The sequence below is a fragment of the Camelus ferus genome, chromosome 6 (assembly GCF_009834535.1).
Source record: "Camelus ferus isolate YT-003-E chromosome 6, BCGSAC_Cfer_1.0, whole genome shotgun sequence".
Classification (NCBI taxonomy): Eukaryota; Metazoa; Chordata; class Mammalia; order Artiodactyla; family Camelidae; genus Camelus; species Camelus ferus.
The window spans coordinates 15,127,282-15,149,253 of record NC_045701.1 but is presented as its reverse complement, the minus strand read 5'-3'; the positions used below and the strand labels follow the sequence as shown (position 1 = coordinate 15,149,253).

Here is a 21,972-nt window from a genome sequence, read left to right as displayed (position 1 = left end):
TTGTAGATGTGATTAAGTTAAGGGTTTATAATGGGGAGATTATCCTGGATTATCTGGGTGGGCATGATACAATCACGAGGGTCCTTATGAAAGTGAGGCAAGGGGTCAGAGAGGAGAAGGCAAAGTAACAATAGTAGCAGTGACTGAAGTGGTGTGGACACAAGCTGAGGAATGCTGGCAACCTCTAGGAGCTGGAAGAGATAAGGATCTTATTCTCCTCTGGAGCCTCTGGAAGGAGCTAGCATTTGCCAACACTTTGTTTTTAGCCCCTAGCAGGAGGAAACTAATACAGATACTATAGCTCATAGTGTATGTGTCTTCTCTAGTAGATTACAAATCTCATGAAGGCAGGACCTGTATCTTCCTTTGTCTCAATCATAGTACCTAACATGATGCCTTAACATGCTGGATGCTCAAAAAGGTATTCTGCAATGCAGTGAGGTTAATAATAAGTGCAAATGACTTATACTGTTAGATTCTTAGCTGAGTGATTTGATTATAGATGTTTCAGAAAGCTAGAGAGTTTAGTAGCACTTCTAGAATTGAAGTTTTGTTTTTCACTTAAAAATTGTTTTTAGGAAATACGGGCTGAAATTACTTATGTGAATGTACAGCCTACTGTTTAGGGTAAGTTTTTTTAATTCCTAATGTTTGCTTTACATTAATATAGGTGGATTCTTCGTTATCTTTTCTGGATGGTTTTGTGGCTGAAGAACTAAGTCAGGGGGCAGCACCTTATAAACCTCACCACCAACGGCAAGAGGAAAAGCTCTCTCAGGAAAAAGGTAATTTTTCATGGGTTTGTAATGAGCTATATTGTAGTGACTGTGCCACACACCCAGTGGTCCATCAAGAAATGAGGACTGCAGCCTAAATTCCAAATACCAGAGACTGAAATCTTCAGCCTTGCCTAAGAAAACACCTCAATCTTTGAACAGTTTGTGTTGTATAGGGCATTCTCTGTACTAATTTGTTGTGGTGATAAAGCAATTACCAAAACAGCTTATATTTGTATTTATTTTCTAGTCCATACCTGTCTGCCCCATATTTTTTCTTTTCAAAATCCATTCCTTTAAAGAAAAAAAAAATCTGTTGAAGAAGTGTGTGTTAATTTTTAAAAACTTGAATAAAAAATATATAAATGAAAAAAATCATTTTTTATGCACTTGCTATTATAGTCATGTAAGTAAATAACTGAGGATATTTACTTATATTATCTTTCTTTAAATCTGCTTGTTACTTGTTTACCCTGATCTTTTTTGGGGTACACAGGAAAAAAAAAGTTAGCCTGGAGAGGTATTCCCAAAGTCATAGATTCCATGTACATAAGTGCCTAAGATACGGCAGCCATCCCAGAGTTTTAAAAGGACTTTAGGGTAGAATTATCATGTTGGTCACTATGTTAGAGGGCTGACAGATACTAATGCGAGCATATCTACAGAAAAGTTTGAGGAACAAACTGGTTACTGTTGACTAGAGAGTTTCATTTTCATTCTGAGCAATCTTGTATAGCTTAAGCGTGTTAGAATGCTTCCTCCAACAGAATACCTGATCAGTGAGTTTAGGAACAGCTAAGATAGGAAAGAATATCTTTACAGTTAAGAAGTGTAGCCTGTCAGGGAAAGACTTCTGTCATGATTTTAGTAAAGAGGAAATCATTGAGATATTTGGATGGTGAATGGGCATATATATGTGAATAAGGGGAGACCATTAGATATTGAATATTATCTATATAGGAATTCAGAATGTTAATACTGAAAAGTTCAGTGTTGAAAGGTCTTTTTTTTCCTACTTATTATTTAATGATTTTGTTGAGTACTTATTATTTTCCAGGCTCTGTCGTAGGCATTTGAGTACAACTAAATGGTTGATCCTAAAATGAAACCAAAAAGTATAAACAATAACTATAGGCTTGATTTTATCTTTTTTGCAGAAGTATTTGCTCTTTTAAGGTTTTTGACGTATTATTTAGCACAGTGATACCTAGTGGCCTAGAAAATTCAGTTTTCTTTCAAAAAGTAATCAGTTTCCTACTTGTTGAACTCCTCACATATTGATAGACTATGAGGAGGGGGTGGGGAGTAAAGTTTGAATTACAATTGCTGAACCTCTGCCTATAGTGCGTATAGAAGCCTTGATATCTAGGGTATGGAGTAAAAATCTGGAGTTCCAGAAGGGGAGACATGGTCCAGTTGCCTAATTTTCTTATTTTCAAATATCTGGGGGCCATCAGTTGCCATTGTTACTGCAATTCAAGGGAAGGGTAGGGACGGGGAGGTAGGACAAGGAGCCTGATTCCTGGCACTGCCTGTCTTCTCCCTTAAAATAAGTTAAGTGGCTGATGCAAATATAATAACCCTGAAACTCCTCAGTCTAATCCATTCCTTTGCCAAGTACTTTTCTTCCCATGGAATCATTATAAGTGGGGTTAAACTGTCAAATTAATCTCTTCCTCTCTCCTCCCAAATCTTTTTTTCAAAAGTTCTCTAAAGTAAAATTGAAATTTTATGAGTTTAGACTTATATCATGGAAATAGAAATCAGTTGCAAGACAGGGCATAGTGAGTATTTAATAAATACTTGAGGAATAAGTTGTAAAGTTATGTGTCTCATATTTGGATGGCCATAAGACAGAAAATAAAGAGTAGGGGAAAATAGGTATTTTCTGCCTAAAAAGTTATTAATTCTGGAATCCTTTAAGTATCAGCTGGTTCTGATACTAATATTATTTGAAGTTTTTATAAATCATTTGCAGAGAATAGTAGTTAAATGTCACTTTATGAATGATACAGTACTTTGCTCTCTTAGATAGAAAAATACCAAGTCCATAAGAATAAACTTAAGGAAAATATTGTAATATAGTAAGAATTGGCAAAAATAGGTGGGATAGTAGGGAACAAAATTTTATTACCAGTTCCTACCCAAGAAAAGCATTTTGGAACCAGAGTGGATTATTCTATTAAAACATTATTTGAATATATTGTAGCCCCAGTGTTACCAAAAACCAGAGATAGTGAGGGGAAATGGCAGTATAATCTTTTGTCTGTGGAACAATGGCTTTTAGAAAACCACATGAAGTAGAGATTGTTAGAGTCTCAAAAAATAAAATAATAACAGCTGGGGATGGTCAGAGAAGTATAGCCAAGTGATCAAAGTATAAAAGAATTGCAATACAAGGTAAGATAAAAAAGGAGTGTGCATATAATCAAGGCCTCTAAAGTTGTGAAGGTTACAAACGGGTTTTGAATTACTCACTTATGCCCAGGATAGTTTATATTTTTCTCTTTCACTTGGATTACCTTCAGTAACTCGCAAATCCCAAAGGACTCTCTCTGCCTCTAGCTCGTGCTTTCTCTTCTGGATAAATTGTCCTTTGCTCTCATTCTTCATCTGGTTAACTTCTGCATATCCATTAAGTTGCAATTCAGCTACCTTCTTCCTTCTCCTGATTCTATCTGCATACCATTATTCTCTCCTTGCTTCCTAGTTGCACATGAGGTCTTGTACATCTAGTTAACTTCCCCAATTTTTGACCCTCCTTCACCTCTGTAAAGATCTTGGGAAATTTTCACTAAAACATGAAAATAATGTGGTTTGAATTTCATTCTCAATATTGAGCCTTTCCAGACCTTTATTAGATGACAATCTTTAATTGCTTTGTCTCAGGATCAGAATTTTGACTATTTTCTAGATACTGTCCCCTTCCATGTCTGGTCTTCTTTTCCTCTGTTCTCAAACTCTCGATCTCAAATTTTGAATTCTTTCTGCTCTTTACTTAAACGTTTCGTATTTACTTACTCTTTGGCTTAAACTCTTGAAACATTTCTTGAGCTCTTCACTGTTACTGGAAGTGTTAATGCAGAGGCTGGATGACTGACTGTCACATATGCTACTTAAAAGAGGCCAATATGGGATAGAAGGTTAAACCAGATGATTGGAAAGCTTTAAGTGAGAGGATATTCTAGCTGCGAAGGACCTTAGAAAGATTTAGACAAGTGGTTTCCAAACATGATTATGAGTCAGAATCACAAAGAGAGCTTTAAAAAAATGATACAGATTTTTGAGCTCTACTCCTATACCTTCTGTATCTAAATGTCTGAAAGCTTGGCTTACGTATAAAAAAGAATGAGATAATACCATTCACAGCAACATGGATGGACCTAGAGATTATTACCATATCAAGTGAAGTAAGTCAAACAGGAAAAGACAAATGTCATTTGATACCACTTATGTGTAATCTGAAAAAATGATACAAATGAACTTACAAAATGGAAAGAGACTCACAGACATAGAAAAGAGACTTATGGTTACCAGAGGGAAAAGCTGGGGGAGGGATAAATTAGGAGTTTAGGATTAACAGATACATACTACTATATGTAAGTTAGATAAACAAGGTTCTACTGTATAGCACAGGGAACTGTATTCAATATCTTGTAATATCCTATAGTGGAAAAGAGTCTGGAAAAGAATATGTATATGTACATGTATATGTATACCTGAATCACTTTGCTGTACAACAGAAATTAGCACAATATTTTAAATCAACTATACTTCAGTTTAAAAAAAAAGATAGTTGAGAGATTCTGTGAAGTCAGTTTGATCCTGGTTATCAAATCAGCAATTAGAAACTGCTGATCTAGTCCAATCCCTTCACTTTACAGAAAAGAAATTAAGTTCTAGTTCATATATCTTGTTAACACCCAACCTACATCAAGAACTAGTTCTCCTGATTATTAGTTAGCCCATTTTTTTCCTACTGAACAATCATTTCTATATCATTAATTTAGCTAACAAACAAGGTAATTTATTTAGTATTCTTTGGATTAGGTGCTGTTTCCTTTGGAGGAGACAGTATGATATTGTGATTGAGAGTGTAGCTCTAGGACCAGAGTATCTGATTTCTTATCTGGCTCTTTCATTTCTGTCTTTGTAATCTTGGGTGAGTTCATGGCAAACTCTTTGCCACAGTTTCTTCATTTATAAAATGAAGATAATAATTGTGGAAGGTCACATTTTATTTTCTAATATTTTTTTACGATTTAAGAAGGTCCCTTGTATTACAGTCCAGATAGTCCAAAAAGATAATGTGCCAGTTATGATTAAGCTTAGCTAAATAGCATATTAGAAAACAGGTAAGCAAAGTGGGGCCTTATACAAGGTTATTGCTCTTTCCTATTAAAGAAACCCAGAAGTAGGCAGCCTAGGATTGATGATAGCTTCATGAATATAAAAGAGGAAGGGAGAGAGGAGGTTTTTTTTCTTCCAAGAGGATTCCTTCCAGAAGTTGTGCACAAAATATGTATATAATTTTATTGGTCAGAATTCAGTCACATGGCAAAGGAGTCTGGAAATGACATCTCTTTTCTGGATAGCCATGTACCTAGCTAAGAATCAAGGGTTCTGTTACTTAGAAAGGAGAGTGGACTTTGGCATCTGCTCTACCTGTCTACAATAGGTATCTATCTGCAGTAGCAGTAGAAATTTTCATGGCTCTAATTGAATTCATTTGGGTATATAGACTCAAAGGAATCTGAACCTGGGTAAACCTTGTTCTTTGTAAGGGAGATTTCACATTGAGGGCATCAGTCCATTTGGTACAGGAATGTACCTAAGAGCATTTTGTTAAACAAAACACTGTCATCTCTTCATTCAGAGCTCATTAATTTTTGCATAATAACACCAACTTTTCAGTAGACCTAGTTTACCAATTGTCTTTCTTAATTAAATTCCTTTTTTCCCTTTTAAGGGAGGTAAAAAGATAAAAATAAAGGACTGTTTGCCTCTGATCAGCTAATTGTATGGAGACTGTAGTAGATATTCAATAAATCATAGGTACTTTATTATTATTACTATAAGTATTTGATTATATCATCTCCAAAGTCCCTTCTAATTAAAAAATTATCACTGGGTTATAGTCTTCAATTATTTTATTTCAGTAGTGAATGGTACTTTGACAATTTTTTTCATAACTTTTGCTTTGTTTTAAATATGAGCCTCTGTTATTGTTTTAAAATTCCAGTTCTCAATTTTGAACCATATGGACTCTCCTTTTCTTCATCTGGCTTCACTGGACGACAGTCTCCTGCTGGCATTTCTCTTGGTTCAGATGTGTCTGGAAATAGTACCGAGACAGGGCTAAAAGAGTAAGTTCCCTTCTTATTAAAATTGAGAACATGGGAGTGTTTAAATGTCTTTAGATGTTGAAGGATTCCTGAAAGCTAATTCTGCATGGACTGTTGTTTCAGTTGTTTCTATTTGTCGCTCTCAAGGTGTTGATAGTGTACAGTCTGTCCTTGTACTTTAAGAGAGCTTACTTACTTCCAAGACAGAATAGGATGTGTACTAGCTTTATACCTAGTAATGATGTGTATTATCACTGTATATCTTGCTTACACACACACACACACACACACACACACACACACACACACACACACACTTTAAAGAAGCATATCAACTTATATACCCAGGTGAATTCAGCATATCATTCTGCATTCCTCATAATCTACTTCTTGCAACTATCTCATTGGAAGATTGACACATATAGAGATGAACATAAAATGAGGTGACTGACTTCACTTTAGGAAGCTGTATACTTTGCTCAAAATTCTTTCAGAGCTTTCCAGCCACCCTGAAAATTGGTGATATATTTGTCTAAACATCTTAATGTGGAGCCAAATCTTCCTCCTTTTTAGGTACATTTTGATTTTGGAAATACTAATAAATTACTGAAAATGTGATTAAGTTAATAAAATGAGATAATATATGTAAAGTGTCTCATACAACCCAGTGTATAATAAGTGATTAATAAATAGTAGCTGCCATAATTAATAATTGTCATTGTTACCATTATTCAGAAGCTGAGTTTACCACACAAAATTTTATTGAAATTTTGATTTTTCATTAAATTTTAGTGGTCAATTTGGATATCTTTGGTCACTGTACTGATATGACATAAAGTAAGAAAATGGCTTTCTTGTTGTAAAGGAGCTTCTAAAAGAGTTCAAAAATGTTTGAGTAATGGCAGCATTTTTGGAATACATGTGGTAAAGCTTCATAGGTGACAACTTTGAAAGATGACATTTGAACGTTGAGTTCTCATGTTCATTAAGGAGTCAGTCACCTTATTTTATGTCATCTTTGCATTTGTCAGTCTTCCAGTGAGATGGTTATAAGAAGTATTTATCAGAAGAATGACACATAATGAGGAGTGTAGAATGATATGCTGAATGAAATGGCGTAAGTTCAGTTCTCTTATCAGGAAAGAGTTTTTTTAACTGCTCTGTTGGCACCCTTTTTTTCCCCCCAGACTTTTAATTTTGGTATTCCAAACAAGGGGAGCAGATATGGTTTGTGTTCATGTGATGGTCGTGGTGGTAGCAATTAAGTGCCTCAAACAGGGAACAGAGGGGCAAGGGAAAGAGAGACAGAAACTCTCCAAGGGAGAAACATCCCTTTTACCTGCACAACAGATGACAGCATCTGCTTTTGTAGTATTGAACTAGGATCCGGAGAACATGACAGGGCCTTGTAAATCCTGTGTGTGTACATGTACTACCCTCAGAAAAATGACATCTGGCAAAGCTTGAGGAATTCTATATATGCTATATTATTGTGAGGGATCAATTTAAAATTTCTTTCCAAAGAGGACCGCAGCTCACAGATTAGTAACCTATATGGTAATTGACAAGGTGAATCCGCTTTAGAGATGAGATGATTATTTTTCTGTGTTCTCTGGTAACCTAAGAATAAAGTGTAGCAAGCCTAATTTAGAATTTCTTACCTTAAGCCCTAATACAGGGCAGCACCGTACCTCAAATGGGAATTACTAGAGCTAAGTATATCCCTAATCTTTTGAAGGTTGCTTGGCCATAATTTACATATGTGTTTGAATGGTCTGATTAAACATAATACAAAGGTATACCGTATAAAACCATAAATTATATTATTATTGTCAAAATCCAGGCAAAGATGACTCATGTTTAAAAAATTCTTTTATATTATGTTTCATATCATAAAAAGCATATTTTGTGTTTAAAATAGTTTTATGCTGCCCTCTTATATATTTTCCTGCTTCTTTGACTTTCTATGTGTAATTCATGACAAAGAAAATTTATATTGATAATAGGCTCAGATGCAATGATTGTAAGCCAGAAAAATTTAATAGTTTCAGGCTCCTTTTAGGCTCCTTCCCCCCCCCCCCCTTTCCTGTTTTGCCTGTTATTGTGGGCTGAATTCCCTGGGAAGAGCATTCTGAGATGGAATTTAGCGTGCAGAACACTAAGGAGTGCCCTTGGCATCAACAACTGGAAGGAACGGGAAAGGAGAGGATTTGGGCAGAAGATGCGATACACTTCCAGCAACAGTGTCTGCCAACCCCAGCCCATCAGAGCTGTCCTGAGTTAGGCTAAAATGAGTAGCCAGGATTCTAAATGTCTATTCATCAACCACTGGATGTGGGCTGCCCTGGAAAGGGGCATGATCTCTGGTAAGGTGACTCTCTGCAGCTGAGGCAAATCCCTAAAAGGATCCAGCAGCTGGGGCAAGAAGTCCTTCACTGAAAGGGGATCTGAATGGAGCATCCCAGTGTCCACCATGCCTATATTTTTGTTGTTGTTGTTAACCTAATGTTTGAATCATTTATTAGTAAAACGTGGGAGTTGCTTTTGTTTTTCTGTTTTTTAAAAGAAAGAATGTATTTTGGTAAACAGGGTTACAGAAACACTATAATCCTGCTGTGGGCATTCATGAATCCCTTTGAGTTGCTGTTGAGCATCTTAGAGATGCTGGGGGTCATTTTACTGGTTCCCATGACCACTTTTTTTGTCTGCTTACATAAGATCAACCAGTTTTCTTCTAAAGGGTTTGATAGATAACTTACAGTTTTTGTTCTCTTTTTAAAAACTTTTTTGAAAACTCTTTTGGTACTTGAAAGAAAGGGAGAAATGAAGATATTTCTAGGGGAACATTCAGCAGTAAAATTGATTGAGGAGGAATGGACTAATTTCTTGTAGGGCGTTCTTTATTATTAGATTTTCTTTTAGCCAATTAGTGCTTAATAGCATTAGTTCTTCACTCAATATGAAGTATAATGACATATTTTTGTTTCTGGCATACTAAAGAAAATCACACTGATCATGATTCTGACAAATTAAAATGGAATAATAATCAGTACAAATATTTCTGAGTCTTTCTTTTAGATTCATTTCATGATTTGTCTCTCTTGCTGTAAAAATTTTAAAAATGTAGTTTTGAGTCTTGATAGGGGTGCTTAAATGAACCAGTGTCAAGGACACATAGTTGTTATATGAAAACAATAGAGGCAGTCTTTGGCTGTTTCAGCCTGCTCTTAGGACTGTCTTAGTCACTCCACATTCACACTTACAGCTTTTGGGACAACAGTAGGTGAGTCCAAATTCCAGTCACTATTTTATACTTCTTTAACTCAGGTGTAAAATAACTTGTGACCTTCAGGCTTTTTCCAAAGTATTACTATTTTCTTTTATAGATCAAACCTTATTTCATTTTTATAAATGTACATTTATAATAGTCAAAAAATGTAGCTAGTGCTTACATTAAAGAAACCTTTTGGCTTAAGTGTAAGTTTACACATAGTACATTTGAATGATTTTTTTTTTTTTTTGCTCTTAATAGGATTTTATGCAGTGAATATATAAAGGGTTAATTCCATCACTCAGTGATTAGAGCTATGAATCTTGAGTCATTTCTGATCTTTAACCCATCAGAATTAAATATATTTTTGATGAGTCAATGGGTGAAAGGAACTGATTTACAGTAGTTCTATTTTTAGACAACTTATTCAAGCAGTTACATGAAAATTAAATGATCTAAATTTTTAACTAAGTCTAGAGTTCTGTTGCGTTAAATACTTTGGCTGAAGGATTGGGGGAGGTTGGCTATAACTGAAATACTCTTGAGATCTAGGTTTTACTTGTGGCATATAGAATATGAAAGCTATTTCTTTTTTTTTTCAATACAGTGTGATACTTTATTAACTCAGTGCCAGTATTAATTCTTTAAGTCAAAGTAAGTTATTAAAAATATGAATGCAATGGGTACTTTCATCTTTTTCAGTATTTGCTGCTTTCCTAAAAGAAAACATACTTAGAAAAATAATACAAGTTTGAAATGAAGCCTTTTTTTCTCTTAACTGGTAATGCTACCCACAAGAGTTTTGTTTTATTTTATTTACTTTTTGTCTATTTTTTTATTGAGGTTTACAGTATTGTGTCAATTTCTGGTGTACAGCATAATGTTTCAATCATACGTGTATATACATATATTCCTTTTCATATTCTTTTTCATTATAGGTTACTACAAGATATTGAATAGAGTTCCCTGTGCTATACAGTAGAAACTTGTTGTTTATCTATTTTGTATATAATAGTGTCTGTAAGTCTCGAACTCCCAATTTATCCCTCCCCCCTGTTCTTTACCTCCTGGTAACCATAAATTTGTTTTCTATGTCTGTGATTCTGCTTCTTTTTTGTAAATAAGTTCATTTGTGTCATTTTTTGGATTCTACATGTAAATGATATCATATGGTATTTTTCTGAAAGCTGTTTCTAAAAGATCATGGCAGTGATGTATTTTTTTAAATGCCTCAATTACCTTTAAACAATGGATCAAATTAGTAAATTTTAAGGAAAAAATGCCTTAAGAAGGTAACTATTTAGCAATTATTTAAATTGACTTGATTTCATTATCTATCTCCTTAGGACAAATAGCTTAAAGCTGGAAGGTATAAAGAAATTGTGGGGGAAAGAGGGCTATCTTCCCAAGAAGGGAAGCAAAACTGGTGATGAAACTGAAGCACCACCTGTTCCTCAAGAAACTATGATAATGGAAAATGTAGATCAAACTATGACAAAAAAAGATCAGTCTCAAGTCCCTACCCAATCTAAAGAGGAGAAAGAAAAGCAGCTGCTGGCATCATCATTATTTGTTGGGCTAGGATCAGAAAGTACAGTCAATTTGGTAAGTAGTTATGAGAATCTGTGTCCCCTGTTTTGTACACAAAAACTGGCTCTATAAAAGCTCTTGGCTGTTATCTATACACATGGTGGGAATGACTTCCCCACCTCCAGAGTCACCAGTGACATACCTTTTATATAGAAAGAGAAAAATCTAGTTTATTTGGCTTGAATTAGCTGTTCCCTTTAGTCAGTAAGGGCAAGGATCAGTGTTCAAATTAAGTTACAAACATGACCACAGGTATTCTCACCCCCATGGATAGAGAGGACAGGTCTCAATGGAAAAGGGTCTTGATGTAAATATTGTCAGTAATAGTAGTTCAACAATATTGGTATGTCTATAGGAAAAATACTTCTTAAAATGTTCTTTTTAATAGTGAAAAATAGGAATCAGATGTCTAACAAGGGGAGTGGGTACATAAATCATATTAGCTCTAAATATTTTCATCATTAAGATGATAAATACTGCATTGTAAAATTGAAAAATACTTATACATTTTAAGCAAAAAAGCAGAATATGAAGTTTTACTTATACCTTGTTTATAACTTTTAAGAAAATAAAAGTGTATTGAGATTGAAAGGAATTATACAAAAATGAAAATTATATTCAGGCATTATGATGATGATGATTTCTAAAACTTTTTATGCTGGTAGATTATTGTCTTAGTAAAAGAATGAGAAATTGGAGTGAAGGACATGTGCTATTTTTGAGTATCTGAGAATTCCATGTGTAATTTTCTGTTTGGTGGGCAGGTGAACCTACCTTGTGAAAACTTGTGATGAGAGCTACATTTTCTTCACTTTTAAGTCATGCCAGTTCTTTCATCCTTCTTCTCCTTGGTGAAATTTTCCTTCCATCTGTCTACACTAGGATAGACTCTAGGCTACACTTTTTGCCTGTATCTCTTTCTTTTCCAGACCCCATTTCTGTCAGACTTGATATTCCTTTCTAAGAAAAAATGAATTCAGCCTGAAAGTGTTACTAAGTAATATACCTTAAGTAACGTCTCAGTCAGCATTTGCAGTTTAGCAGCAAAGTAACTGATCTTGGGTCTTTGAGCTGTCCCAGCAGGCTCTGGTGAGGGTCCCAGTGAATGATGTGGCACTGATAGGGCAAGTTCTCAGTGGTCAGAGTGCCTCAAGGTCATAGTGCACCCAGGCTTATGGAGCCCTGATTTGTGTACCTCATTGCTGGTGTTGACAGTTTCTTGCCTTTTGTACAAAGTGCATAGCTTTCAGTTGGAGTTTCCCAGGAGAACATTCAGAGTGACAAGTTAATTACCAGACTTTTTTCTTGTGGGCTTGAAATAAAAAATGTATTTAGGATGTTTTTCTATTTAAATTAGGTTAAATCCTTTTTGGATTACCCCTTAACACTTTTCTTTTCCCCTGAGCTATCAATAGAATAGGTTTTTGTTTTTTTTTAAAAAGGAGTGTATTTCCCTGTTTTGTGCGGCCCTGAACTCTGTCAGGAACTGTGTTATAACTCAGATGGCATCATGTAGAAAGGAGGGGAAGCAATTAATTATGTAAAATTAGCATGTATCCTCTTACCCCTCAACCCTAACTTTTCCTCTGTCACTAGGGCAAAGCAGGCAGGATTGGCACTGGCTATAGTCCCTCTGTATCATAACTCCTTTTGAATGGCTGTTCTTCTCTAGCAATCCTAGTCCCTTCTTATTTTTCTAATGTTTAAAGTCCTTAGTTCCATAGATCAAGACTGTATTGAGTATTTCCTTGTAACTAGCTTTTATTTTTAGGTCTATGCTCCACTTTGAATTAATTGTTTTTACATAGTTCACTGTAAGGGTCAATGTTTTTTCCCATCTTTGCTTTTTATTTCACCTTCATTTTAAAAAATATTTTCTATCAGTCATGAATTTGAGGTAGACTGTTTCTTTTCTTTAATTTAACAAAGATGTCACTCCATTGTCTTCTGACTTGTGTTGCTTGTAACAGCCGATTAGACAGTACAGAAGAAAAGATCATTACACTTGAAGACAAAGTAATAGAAATTATCCAAACTGAAACACAGAAAGAAAAGATAAAACAAAAAACAAACAAAAAACCCCAGGGCATCAACGACCTGAGGAACAGTATCCAGCAGCCCCTCTACTGGAAATGGAAGTCCTCCATTCCCCCTACCCTCCCCAGCTTGGTTTCATTTTTATGTTAATACAATGTTCTTGTTTGATGACTTCTGAATTGAAAGGTAGAAGATAGACTTATCTCTGAGAGTTGGAAGAGATGTTGGAACTTGAGGGGATGAGAGGGTATGAAAAGGAAACTAGAATCCTAGTTAACTAGAATCATGTGAGGGGTGGCCACACAGTGTGAAAGGCCGCAGAAGGATGGACTTAAAGTAGTGCCAGTCTGCTGCATAGATTCCAGAGAGAACTATGAGGCAAGGGGGCACTTGGGCCATTACTCTTCTTACATAGATTTGCAGATATTTCCTTGAGAGGTTTAGCTTAAGGATGACAAATAAACTGTTTCCACCTCCTGAGTCAGTAGCAAACATCACTAGTCACTTACAGAATTCTTTCCTGCTGTGTCTTCTAGTTGGCCACTACCAGTTGATTCTTGAAGTAAAATCAGTTTTTATTCTCTGTTTATTGACTCACAGGTTGTGAAAACATGATTATTATAGATTACTGAACCAAAGTTTGAGCCATACCTATATTTGAGAGTATCTTAGCTTCTTTAGGACATCTGGAAACTCAAGAAATGGCTAGCTTTCTCACTCATTTTGTGTACTATATTCTGGTATTCTGAAGTCTAACAAGTTTTTAGACTTGTTCATGATCAACTTTTTGACCTTATTTCTTTTTCTGGTTTTATGTGTTTTTAGTGAGAAATGTTTTAGCTAATAGTTCAAAGTTATGTAACTGTCAGAATTTTAGGACTTAACATTTTATTCATCTCTGATTCTTTGTTAATCTATGCTTTATAGATAGAACCTTAGCAAGTTAGTAAATTGCTCATTTGAAATTACAGAAAATGTTTAAAACTCATGACTTTGAATGATTTCTTTTTATATTATACTTTATTTTTGCAGCTAGGAAAAGTAGATACTGTCTCTCACAAGTTCAGAAGAAAATCAAAAGTCAAGGAAACGAAAAGTGGGGAAACAACCAGTACTCATAATATGACATGTTCTTCCTTTAGTTCTTCATCAAATATGGCTTATGAAGAAGATTATTATTTGGATAATTTTCAGGATAGAGGAGATAAAGAATTAAAGAAAATTTCTCTTAATTCAGAACTTTTGGATTCTGAGTCACTCTCAGAACTGCCCTTGGTTGAGAAACTCTCAAATTGCAGACTGTCTGCACCCTCTTTGTTTGCTGATAACATGGAAGTTTTTCACCCTCCTCAATCCACTGCAGCCTCGGTTGCCAGTGAAATCTCTTTAACTTCTTCTTTGTTGGAAGAAACCACTGAACACATGCATTCAGATCCTACAGAAGTCTGTAATAATGAAACCATATCAGTGTCTTCCTACAAAATTTGGAAAGATGATTGTTTGTTGATGGTCTGGTCACTTTCGAATAAGAGTGGTTTGGAACTGAAAAATGCTAACTTAGAAATTGCTCCTGTAGAATATTTCAAGGTAAGACAATGAGTGGTTCATTATTTCTGCCTTAAATGAACAGCAATTCTTATTAGTGTTTCTACTGTTGTCTGTTCTGGTTGCTTATAAATTTCTCCCACATCTTTTCTTTCTTCTTTAGCAAAAAAAAGTAAAAGGTGTGAGAGTTTTTAAAATTATTTTAAGTAGGGATGTATTATTCAAAAGAGACAACAAAACATAGTAAAGATTGTTTTGGGGAAGCCCTTAAATATAAAGTGAGCTTCAATGGAGCACAGTAGTTAAGAATGTAGACTCTTGACTTTGAATCTTGCTTCTGCAGCTCATTAGCTGTGTTACATGGTCAAGTTTTATAAATACTTTGTACCTCAGTTTCCTCACATTTAAAATGAAGATATTAATAATGTGAGCCTATGTACTTTACTGACTGCTCAGGCATCAATTCTGTTTCTTCCCTAGCTCCAAGATACTGCCATTGTGATATCTGGAAATATGCTAATTGCATTGTTGTGTGAATGTCCTTGGTGGAGTTATAATGAGATTTAACCAGTAATCAGTATTCCACAAAACTGACCCAGCTTTTCCTATGAGCTAGAATGTATTGAGTGGGATATTACCTGGGCCTGACCTGGGCAGAAATTCGTGCCTCCAGATGTGCATTAGAACCACCCGTGGAACTTAAAAACACAAAACAAACCCAAATTCAGTTGCCTGAGCTTTACTACCAGAGCTTGAGTAAGGGTGGAGAATGAGAAGGGAAGACACCTGAATTTAAAAAAAACTCTTCCTTTTTTTAAAAATCTGTTGCTAGCTAGTGTTGAGAACCATAAGACTAGAATTTAATGGGTTTTTTTTGTTGTTAAATTATATAGATGTTTACATTGTAGTGCCATTTACTACATAATTTTGTCCTATGTTCTATTATTTCTTGATTATCTGTATTTGTGAATTTTTCTCAAGTGAAATTGTCAGTTATCTTCATAATGTGGTTCATTATTAACATCTCACAATAGTATGCTGTTTTACCACTTCAATTAAATAGAAAATTGGTATTCATATGATAGTATGTATTGATCCCTGCTTCAATACTTATATTATTTTTATTTACAGATCACTGAGCAACTTGAATGCTGCTTGCCTGTAATAGAAGCAGAAAGTACCCAAAACTTTCAATATAGTGTGCAGATGGAAAAACCTTTTACAGAAGGGAATCTTTCTGGTTTTATAAGTTATCAAATGATGGATACACATTCTGTTCAGCTGGAATTTTCAGTAAATTTATCACTGTTAGATTTCATTAGGTAAATATTTTCTGGAATGTTAATTCAAGTTATCCATTCATTCAGGAAATACTTATTAGCCCTTTTCTCAGGACAGAGCACCATGCTAGATGCTTGGGACTATAACAACTCAAAACCAGACACAGTCCCTACCATTAGGGAGTGTTCAGTCTAGGGAGGAGTCATCAAACAGTCATATAAATGCATATATAATTGTGAATTGTGCTGTAAAGAAAAGGTAAATGTATAATCAATGATTATAATATGAGACCTGATTTAGATTCAGGTTGGTTATTGATCTTGGAAAACTTCTGAGGGAAAGTAATATTAAAGTAATGTTTAAACTGAAATCTCAAAGATTTTTTTTAAAGCTTTTTAAAGTTTCTCTCATTTTTATTTCACTTGATCAATTCTTTCATAAAATCTGTTCATTAATTAAGCCTTAGAGATCTTCAAGAAAACTATTCAACAAAGTTATTGAACTTTTATTGGACATACAGTAACTGTTTAGTATATTTAGTAACACTAGACACTATGTAGTGTTACCCAAATAATTGAAACCAGCCTTTTAATTCCTCTACTCTCCTTTAGTATTATGAATATATTGTACTACTGTATTCAAACATTTTTAAAATGAGTCCTCTCTGAACCAAGGATGCAGAATACCCATGAATATCTATAAATTTTTTTTTAAAGCTTCACATGTTTACTTGTGTTACACTACCATAATGTTTGCCCATTCTTTAAAGTCTTTTAGCAAGAACATGTTTATCAGTTAGTCATAGAGTATTTAATTATGTCCATGGTGCTGAAAAGACAGAATCCAGCCTTCAGAAAGCTTAGTCTATGACTATAAAGGTATGTCCCATGGTGATCATTAGTAACATGAAGAAGCACAGTATATGTGACCCAAACAGTTCTTCTGTATGTATTAGTAAAATCCTCTGTACCTGAAAAAAAATTTTCTTAATTATAAAATCAGTACGTACTTATACAAATTGAAATGCTTCTAGAAAAATTTAAGTAGAATAGAAAAGTTTCCTATAATTCCACCGGAGATACCCACTACTATTTGATCTTTAGTCTCTTGAACCATTTAAAAAATATATTTGTTAAAATCCTTTTTCCTGGTCCATTTTGCTTAAGGTGCTGGGTCTTTGTATTCATACTCTTGTATATAACTTTGATAGAGTATCTCATTTTCCCCAAGTCTAAAGGATACATGAAAGAAAAGTTTTATATTTGAATGATTCATGAATTACTTGGTAAAAGTCTTACTGAAATGACTAATAATATCAGAAAAAAGGATAATTTATTGAAAAGACTTTTGTTCTTTAATAACATCTTTGCTTTCAGTATTTTCTTTAAGATTGGAGGAAGATGGTAAGCATTCTAATCACATTTGGTGTAAAAACAACTTTTGTGGGATCCAGAATTGTAATGGCTTTTTTATTTCCATGAGTCATTTGAAATCTATTTGTTTGCTTAGAATTATTTCATTCTTTTGGACATAAATCTAATTTAAAAAATTATTTTCAGACCATTAAAAATCTCAACTGAAGACTTTGGCAAACTCTGGTTATCCTTCGCAAATGATGTGAAGCAAAATTTAAAAATGTCAGAATCTCAAGCTGCTCTGCCTTCTACCCTGAAGACCCTGCAGCAGGAACTAAGACTTCATGTTGTTGACATTATAGGTTCGTAGAGCTCTGAAAAGGCAATGAATCTTGTATTTATAGGGGCTTTCACATAGTCAGAACACAGATCAGCTCTTAACAAGTATCAGGTTTCTTAGAGCTGTATTTCCTGTTATGAGTATCTTTCAGATGACTGTTATTTAAGAATTTATTAAAGAATTTTTATGTATGGTAAAATTTATTAAAGAATTTTTGTGTATGGTAAAGTATACATAACAAAATTTACCATTTTAAGCATTTTTAAGTGCACAGGTTTGTGGCATTAAGTACATTCATCTTGTGCAACCATCACCAGTATCATCCCCAGAACTTTTTCCTCTTCCCTAACTAATACTCTGTACCCATTAAACACTAGCTCCCCATTGCCCCTCTGTATACAGCCCCTAACAACCACCATTCTATTTTCTGTCTCTATAGAATCTGACTACTCTAGGTACCTCATCTAGGTGGAATCATACAATATTTGTCCTTTGTGATTGGCTTATTTCACTTATAATGTCTTTAAGGTTCATCCATGTTATAGCATATGCCAAAATGTCCTTCCTTTTTAAGCCCGAATACTGTTCCATTGTATGAACATTTTGTTTACCCATTTATCTGCTGTTGTATACTTGGGTTGCTCCCAGCTTTTGGCTATTATGGAAATGCTGCTTCGAACATGGGTGTACAAATATATGAGTCCCTGCTTTCTTTCTTTTGATTATATTCCCAGTAGAATTGCTGAATCATATGGTAATTCTGTATTCAATTTTTGAAAAACTGTGATACTGTTTTCCACAGCAACCACATTATTCATATTTCTGCTAGTAATGCACAGGGTTCCCGTTCCTTCACATCTTCACCAACACTTATTTATTTATTTTAATAATTGCCATCCTAATGGGTGTGAAGGAGTATCTCTTTGTGGTTTTGACTTGTATTTCTTGTATTTGACTTGTATTAACGATCAGTGATGTTGAATATCTTTTTCATGTGCTTATTGGCCAGTTGTAGATCTTCTTTGGAGAAATGTCTATTGAAGTCCTTTTGTATTAAAGAACTTTTAACTCTGTTTTGTTGTAGGCAATGAAGGGCTATTGGCTTGTCAGCTTCTCCCAACCATCCCCTGCTTGCTGCATTTCCGAGTTCACGGTGACATACTAGCCCTGTGGTTCAGATCCTCCTGCTCTACTCTTCCTGACTATTTACTTTATCAGTGTCAAAAGGTGATGGAGGGATCCTAGCAGAAGCTCTGCTTATGTTTTACTCCATCAAAATAAATGGTTTACATAGATAAACTTATTTACCAAAGTAAAAAGAACTCACGGTACTTCTAATGAAAATGGGGATTATTACAAGTTGTGGTTTTATGTATTTTCTTTATGGTTCCTGATCAAGAAAGATCCCCAAGAAGCTATCTCCCTAACCTTCTACTCAGGATTGTACAGTATGTTTGGGTCCCCAAAAAGTGACCTAAGCTAATGTTACAAACTGCTAATGATTTCTATATCACTTAGTATAGAGGGACTGAAAATATTTATTTTGTTACAAATAATTTTATAGCAAATTTACTGTAGTGCTAGCTGATTTTTAGTAAAGCCAAGTCTCAGTTCTCTGCATTAATGGAGGGGAGACATGGAACTGATAATCCCAAACCTAATTCATATTTGGCTTTGGAATGCAGTGTGTATTCTCTGGTAGGCAAGTGATTACTTTGAATTATGTTTTGTTTAGATCAGTGTTGAACTAAATTGGCACAGCACACACTGACAGTTCAGGAGAGCCATGAGCATGTTGGTTATTGGGAGGATCCAATCTGTGATATAGTTTTTGTTGTAACTTGTTACAAATAATTGCAGATAATTTGGTTACAAAATTTGTTCTCCATTTGTGTTTATTTTTAGAATTCTAAGTGAACCACTGTATTCTTGTTTTAAAAACTCAGAGCCATTTACAAAATATTATCATATAGAAACAAAACCTGTAAGAGCACACAGTACTAAAGTAAACAGATATAAAAGGACTTTTTAGTTATGGTAAGTATCTTAGTCACCACTTAGGTTTTTTTTGGCAAATTAAAATTTGTAATTGGAGTATAAATGGCAAAACCATCTTTCCTGGCCTTTGAATCCACTAGTACTCAATTGATACAAAAAAAGAGTAACTGTCTAAGTATACCATACAGGTTCTTCAATAAAATATATCATTTCATGGCCTCTGTTAGAACTATTATCGGTAAAAAGTTAAGCTTAGTATGATTGATAGACCAGAATCTTGAGATTGTACATTAATGTTAAAAACTAAAATAGTGTTTTATAAAACTTTATGGTGCTGTGGAAAATATTTATTATTTCACTTTTTTTGACACTTCACCATGGAGACTATTCAGGTAATATAATTTTAAGTCATTGCAGTTAATACGCTGGTTAATTGGTACTATTCATCATCCAGGTGTGGAATTCTCGTTTTAGGTTATCTCTTTAATCATAGCTGATAAAGATGCTAAGGTGATTCCCCAAAGCTGATAGATTTCATCAGTCATTTGTGTTTAGCATGTTTTTCCCTAAAAATAAAAGCAATGTTTTTAAAATTATTTTTAAGTTATTCATTTAAAAAAATAACACCTTATTAATTTCATGCTTTTTAAAAACATGCAGTAAAACCTTGCTACAAGAGCAATGAAAAGTGACTAGAAATTTCCTGCATAGGTTTCTCCTTTTGAATAGAAGTTCAGATTGATCTGAAGCTCCCAGCAGTGTCATGCTGAAGGGAATGTGCTTTCTCTGGGGTGTGGTGGACACTGGTGGCTAGACTCATCAGCTTTCTCTTTATTCCTACCTCTGTCAGTAGCACCCCCACCCCCCACCCCACCTGATTCTTTATTCTGACAAAGAGATGGGAAGTGCCCTCTCACTTGGCAGAGGAATGTGCCATGTGGTAAAAGAGATGCTTCAGTTTTTTGTGTCCTTATTTCTGTGATTTGCATGGTCATTGAGGCTGGTTCAGGTGTGGCACAGTGGAAGTAAGGGGTCCAGCAGGCAGATGGACAGCTGACTGAGAGAGATTACAATGAGCTACTGTGCTTTGAAACACAGGTGTTCATGGGTGGCCTACAGTGCTGTGTAATGGTAGAAACGTGGTAGGTTAGGGCTGGGAGCATGATTTTGCTTCTGCCAAAGGAAACATGGTGTCACTTTTGTTCTTTCTGAACCCACTAATTAAAAAGTAGAGTAACAGAATTTCTATTGAAATGTTTAGTAGAATGTTTACATTTATATATTTTTAATAGTTTTAAAAACAAATAATAATAGGAAAGAGCAGATTTTAAAGAACTTGAAAGCAGTATATGTTCTGCCTGAACTAATTCAATGTTCTGAGTTCTAGATCAGGCATCACCAACCTTTTTTGCATTGTGGAAGATACGACTATGAAATGAGAAGAAAGATTTTTGTGGGTAGATCATCTCTTTATTTTATAGTCATCATTTAGTCAAGTAAAGGGACAGTATCTCGGATAAGAGCTGTGGGAGGAGGATACTCAGCTGTGTGAATTCTGTGCCAGACATCTTTGCTGAGAATGCAGGTCGCAACAAGTTTGAATCAGAGGGACAATAAAGGGAAGACACGAAAGTCTTAAGAGCAGATGGAGGAAGAACAATCAGACTTCCACTGGCATAGTCCCTGTAGGATCAGGCAGATTAGTCTCAGGGGACTGTGGGCCCTGAGTAAGGGTCCTTCTGACAAAACTGCAAATGGAAGCTGAGCAGTTACCAAGTGCTAATGTGCCAAGCATGCCAAGCACAGTATATGCTCTGCAGAGAAGCATTATTTTAAAAAATATTCTGTCATCTACCAAAACAGTTATGGTGAAAATTTAGTATTTTATTTTTTCCTTTATTTTTCTTCCTGTCACTAATATTTAAAGATAATTGAGCTATTTGTCTTTTTTTAATGGGTAAACGTGGTCTTTGTCTTATGATTGTGAGCCACTGAAAGCGCATTGAACCTATCGTCATGTCTTAAGGTGTTTTGCTGTGTTAAAATTTTAGGATGGAAAAATACAAGTGAATAACAACTTAATAGGCATTAATTAACTTATTTTGGAGCTGAATTCTGTAATTTGAAAAAATTCACTTAAACATAAAATAAATACAAAGTGTTGTATGCTGCTTTTTGGTCTATACATTCTTTATTAGCCAAATAGCTGAATAATAAGTAATACTATTCAGTAATTTGATAAGCATTAGCTTAAAAGAGCAAAAGCAATTGGAATGGGATGAAAAGAGTAATTTACTCATTACAGCCCCAAAGAATCTAGTTTAATTAGTTAAAAGTCAAGATACTGCTGTTTCTGTATGATGTTCAGAGAAAACTTTGTGGGCTTCCGACAGGTTAGAGCATGGATCGATCCTCAGGTGCCTGTCATATCCCC

At 34.7% G+C, this 21,972-nt stretch overlaps 1 protein-coding gene across 2 annotated transcripts in view; it reads left to right on the top strand.

Moving 5' to 3' along the window:
• AP4E1 (adaptor related protein complex 4 subunit epsilon 1) overlaps positions 1-21,704 on the top strand; it is a 54,742-nt gene extending 33,038 nt beyond the window's left edge. For both annotated transcript variants that reach the window (XM_032481204.1, XM_006181311.3), the window contains exons 15-21: positions 671-785; positions 6,019-6,142; positions 10,739-10,997; positions 14,052-14,606; positions 15,696-15,886; positions 17,405-17,562; positions 18,625-21,704. In XM_032481204.1, coding sequence (XP_032337095.1) covers positions 671-785; positions 6,019-6,142; positions 10,739-10,997; positions 14,052-14,606; positions 15,696-15,886; positions 17,405-17,562; positions 18,625-18,785 — 1,563 coding nt within the window. In that variant the 3' untranslated portion in view covers positions 18,786-21,704. The remainder of the gene's footprint in view (positions 1-670; positions 786-6,018; positions 6,143-10,738; positions 10,998-14,051; positions 14,607-15,695; positions 15,887-17,404; positions 17,563-18,624) is intronic.
• The last annotated feature ends 268 nt before the right edge of the window (positions 21,705-21,972 follow it).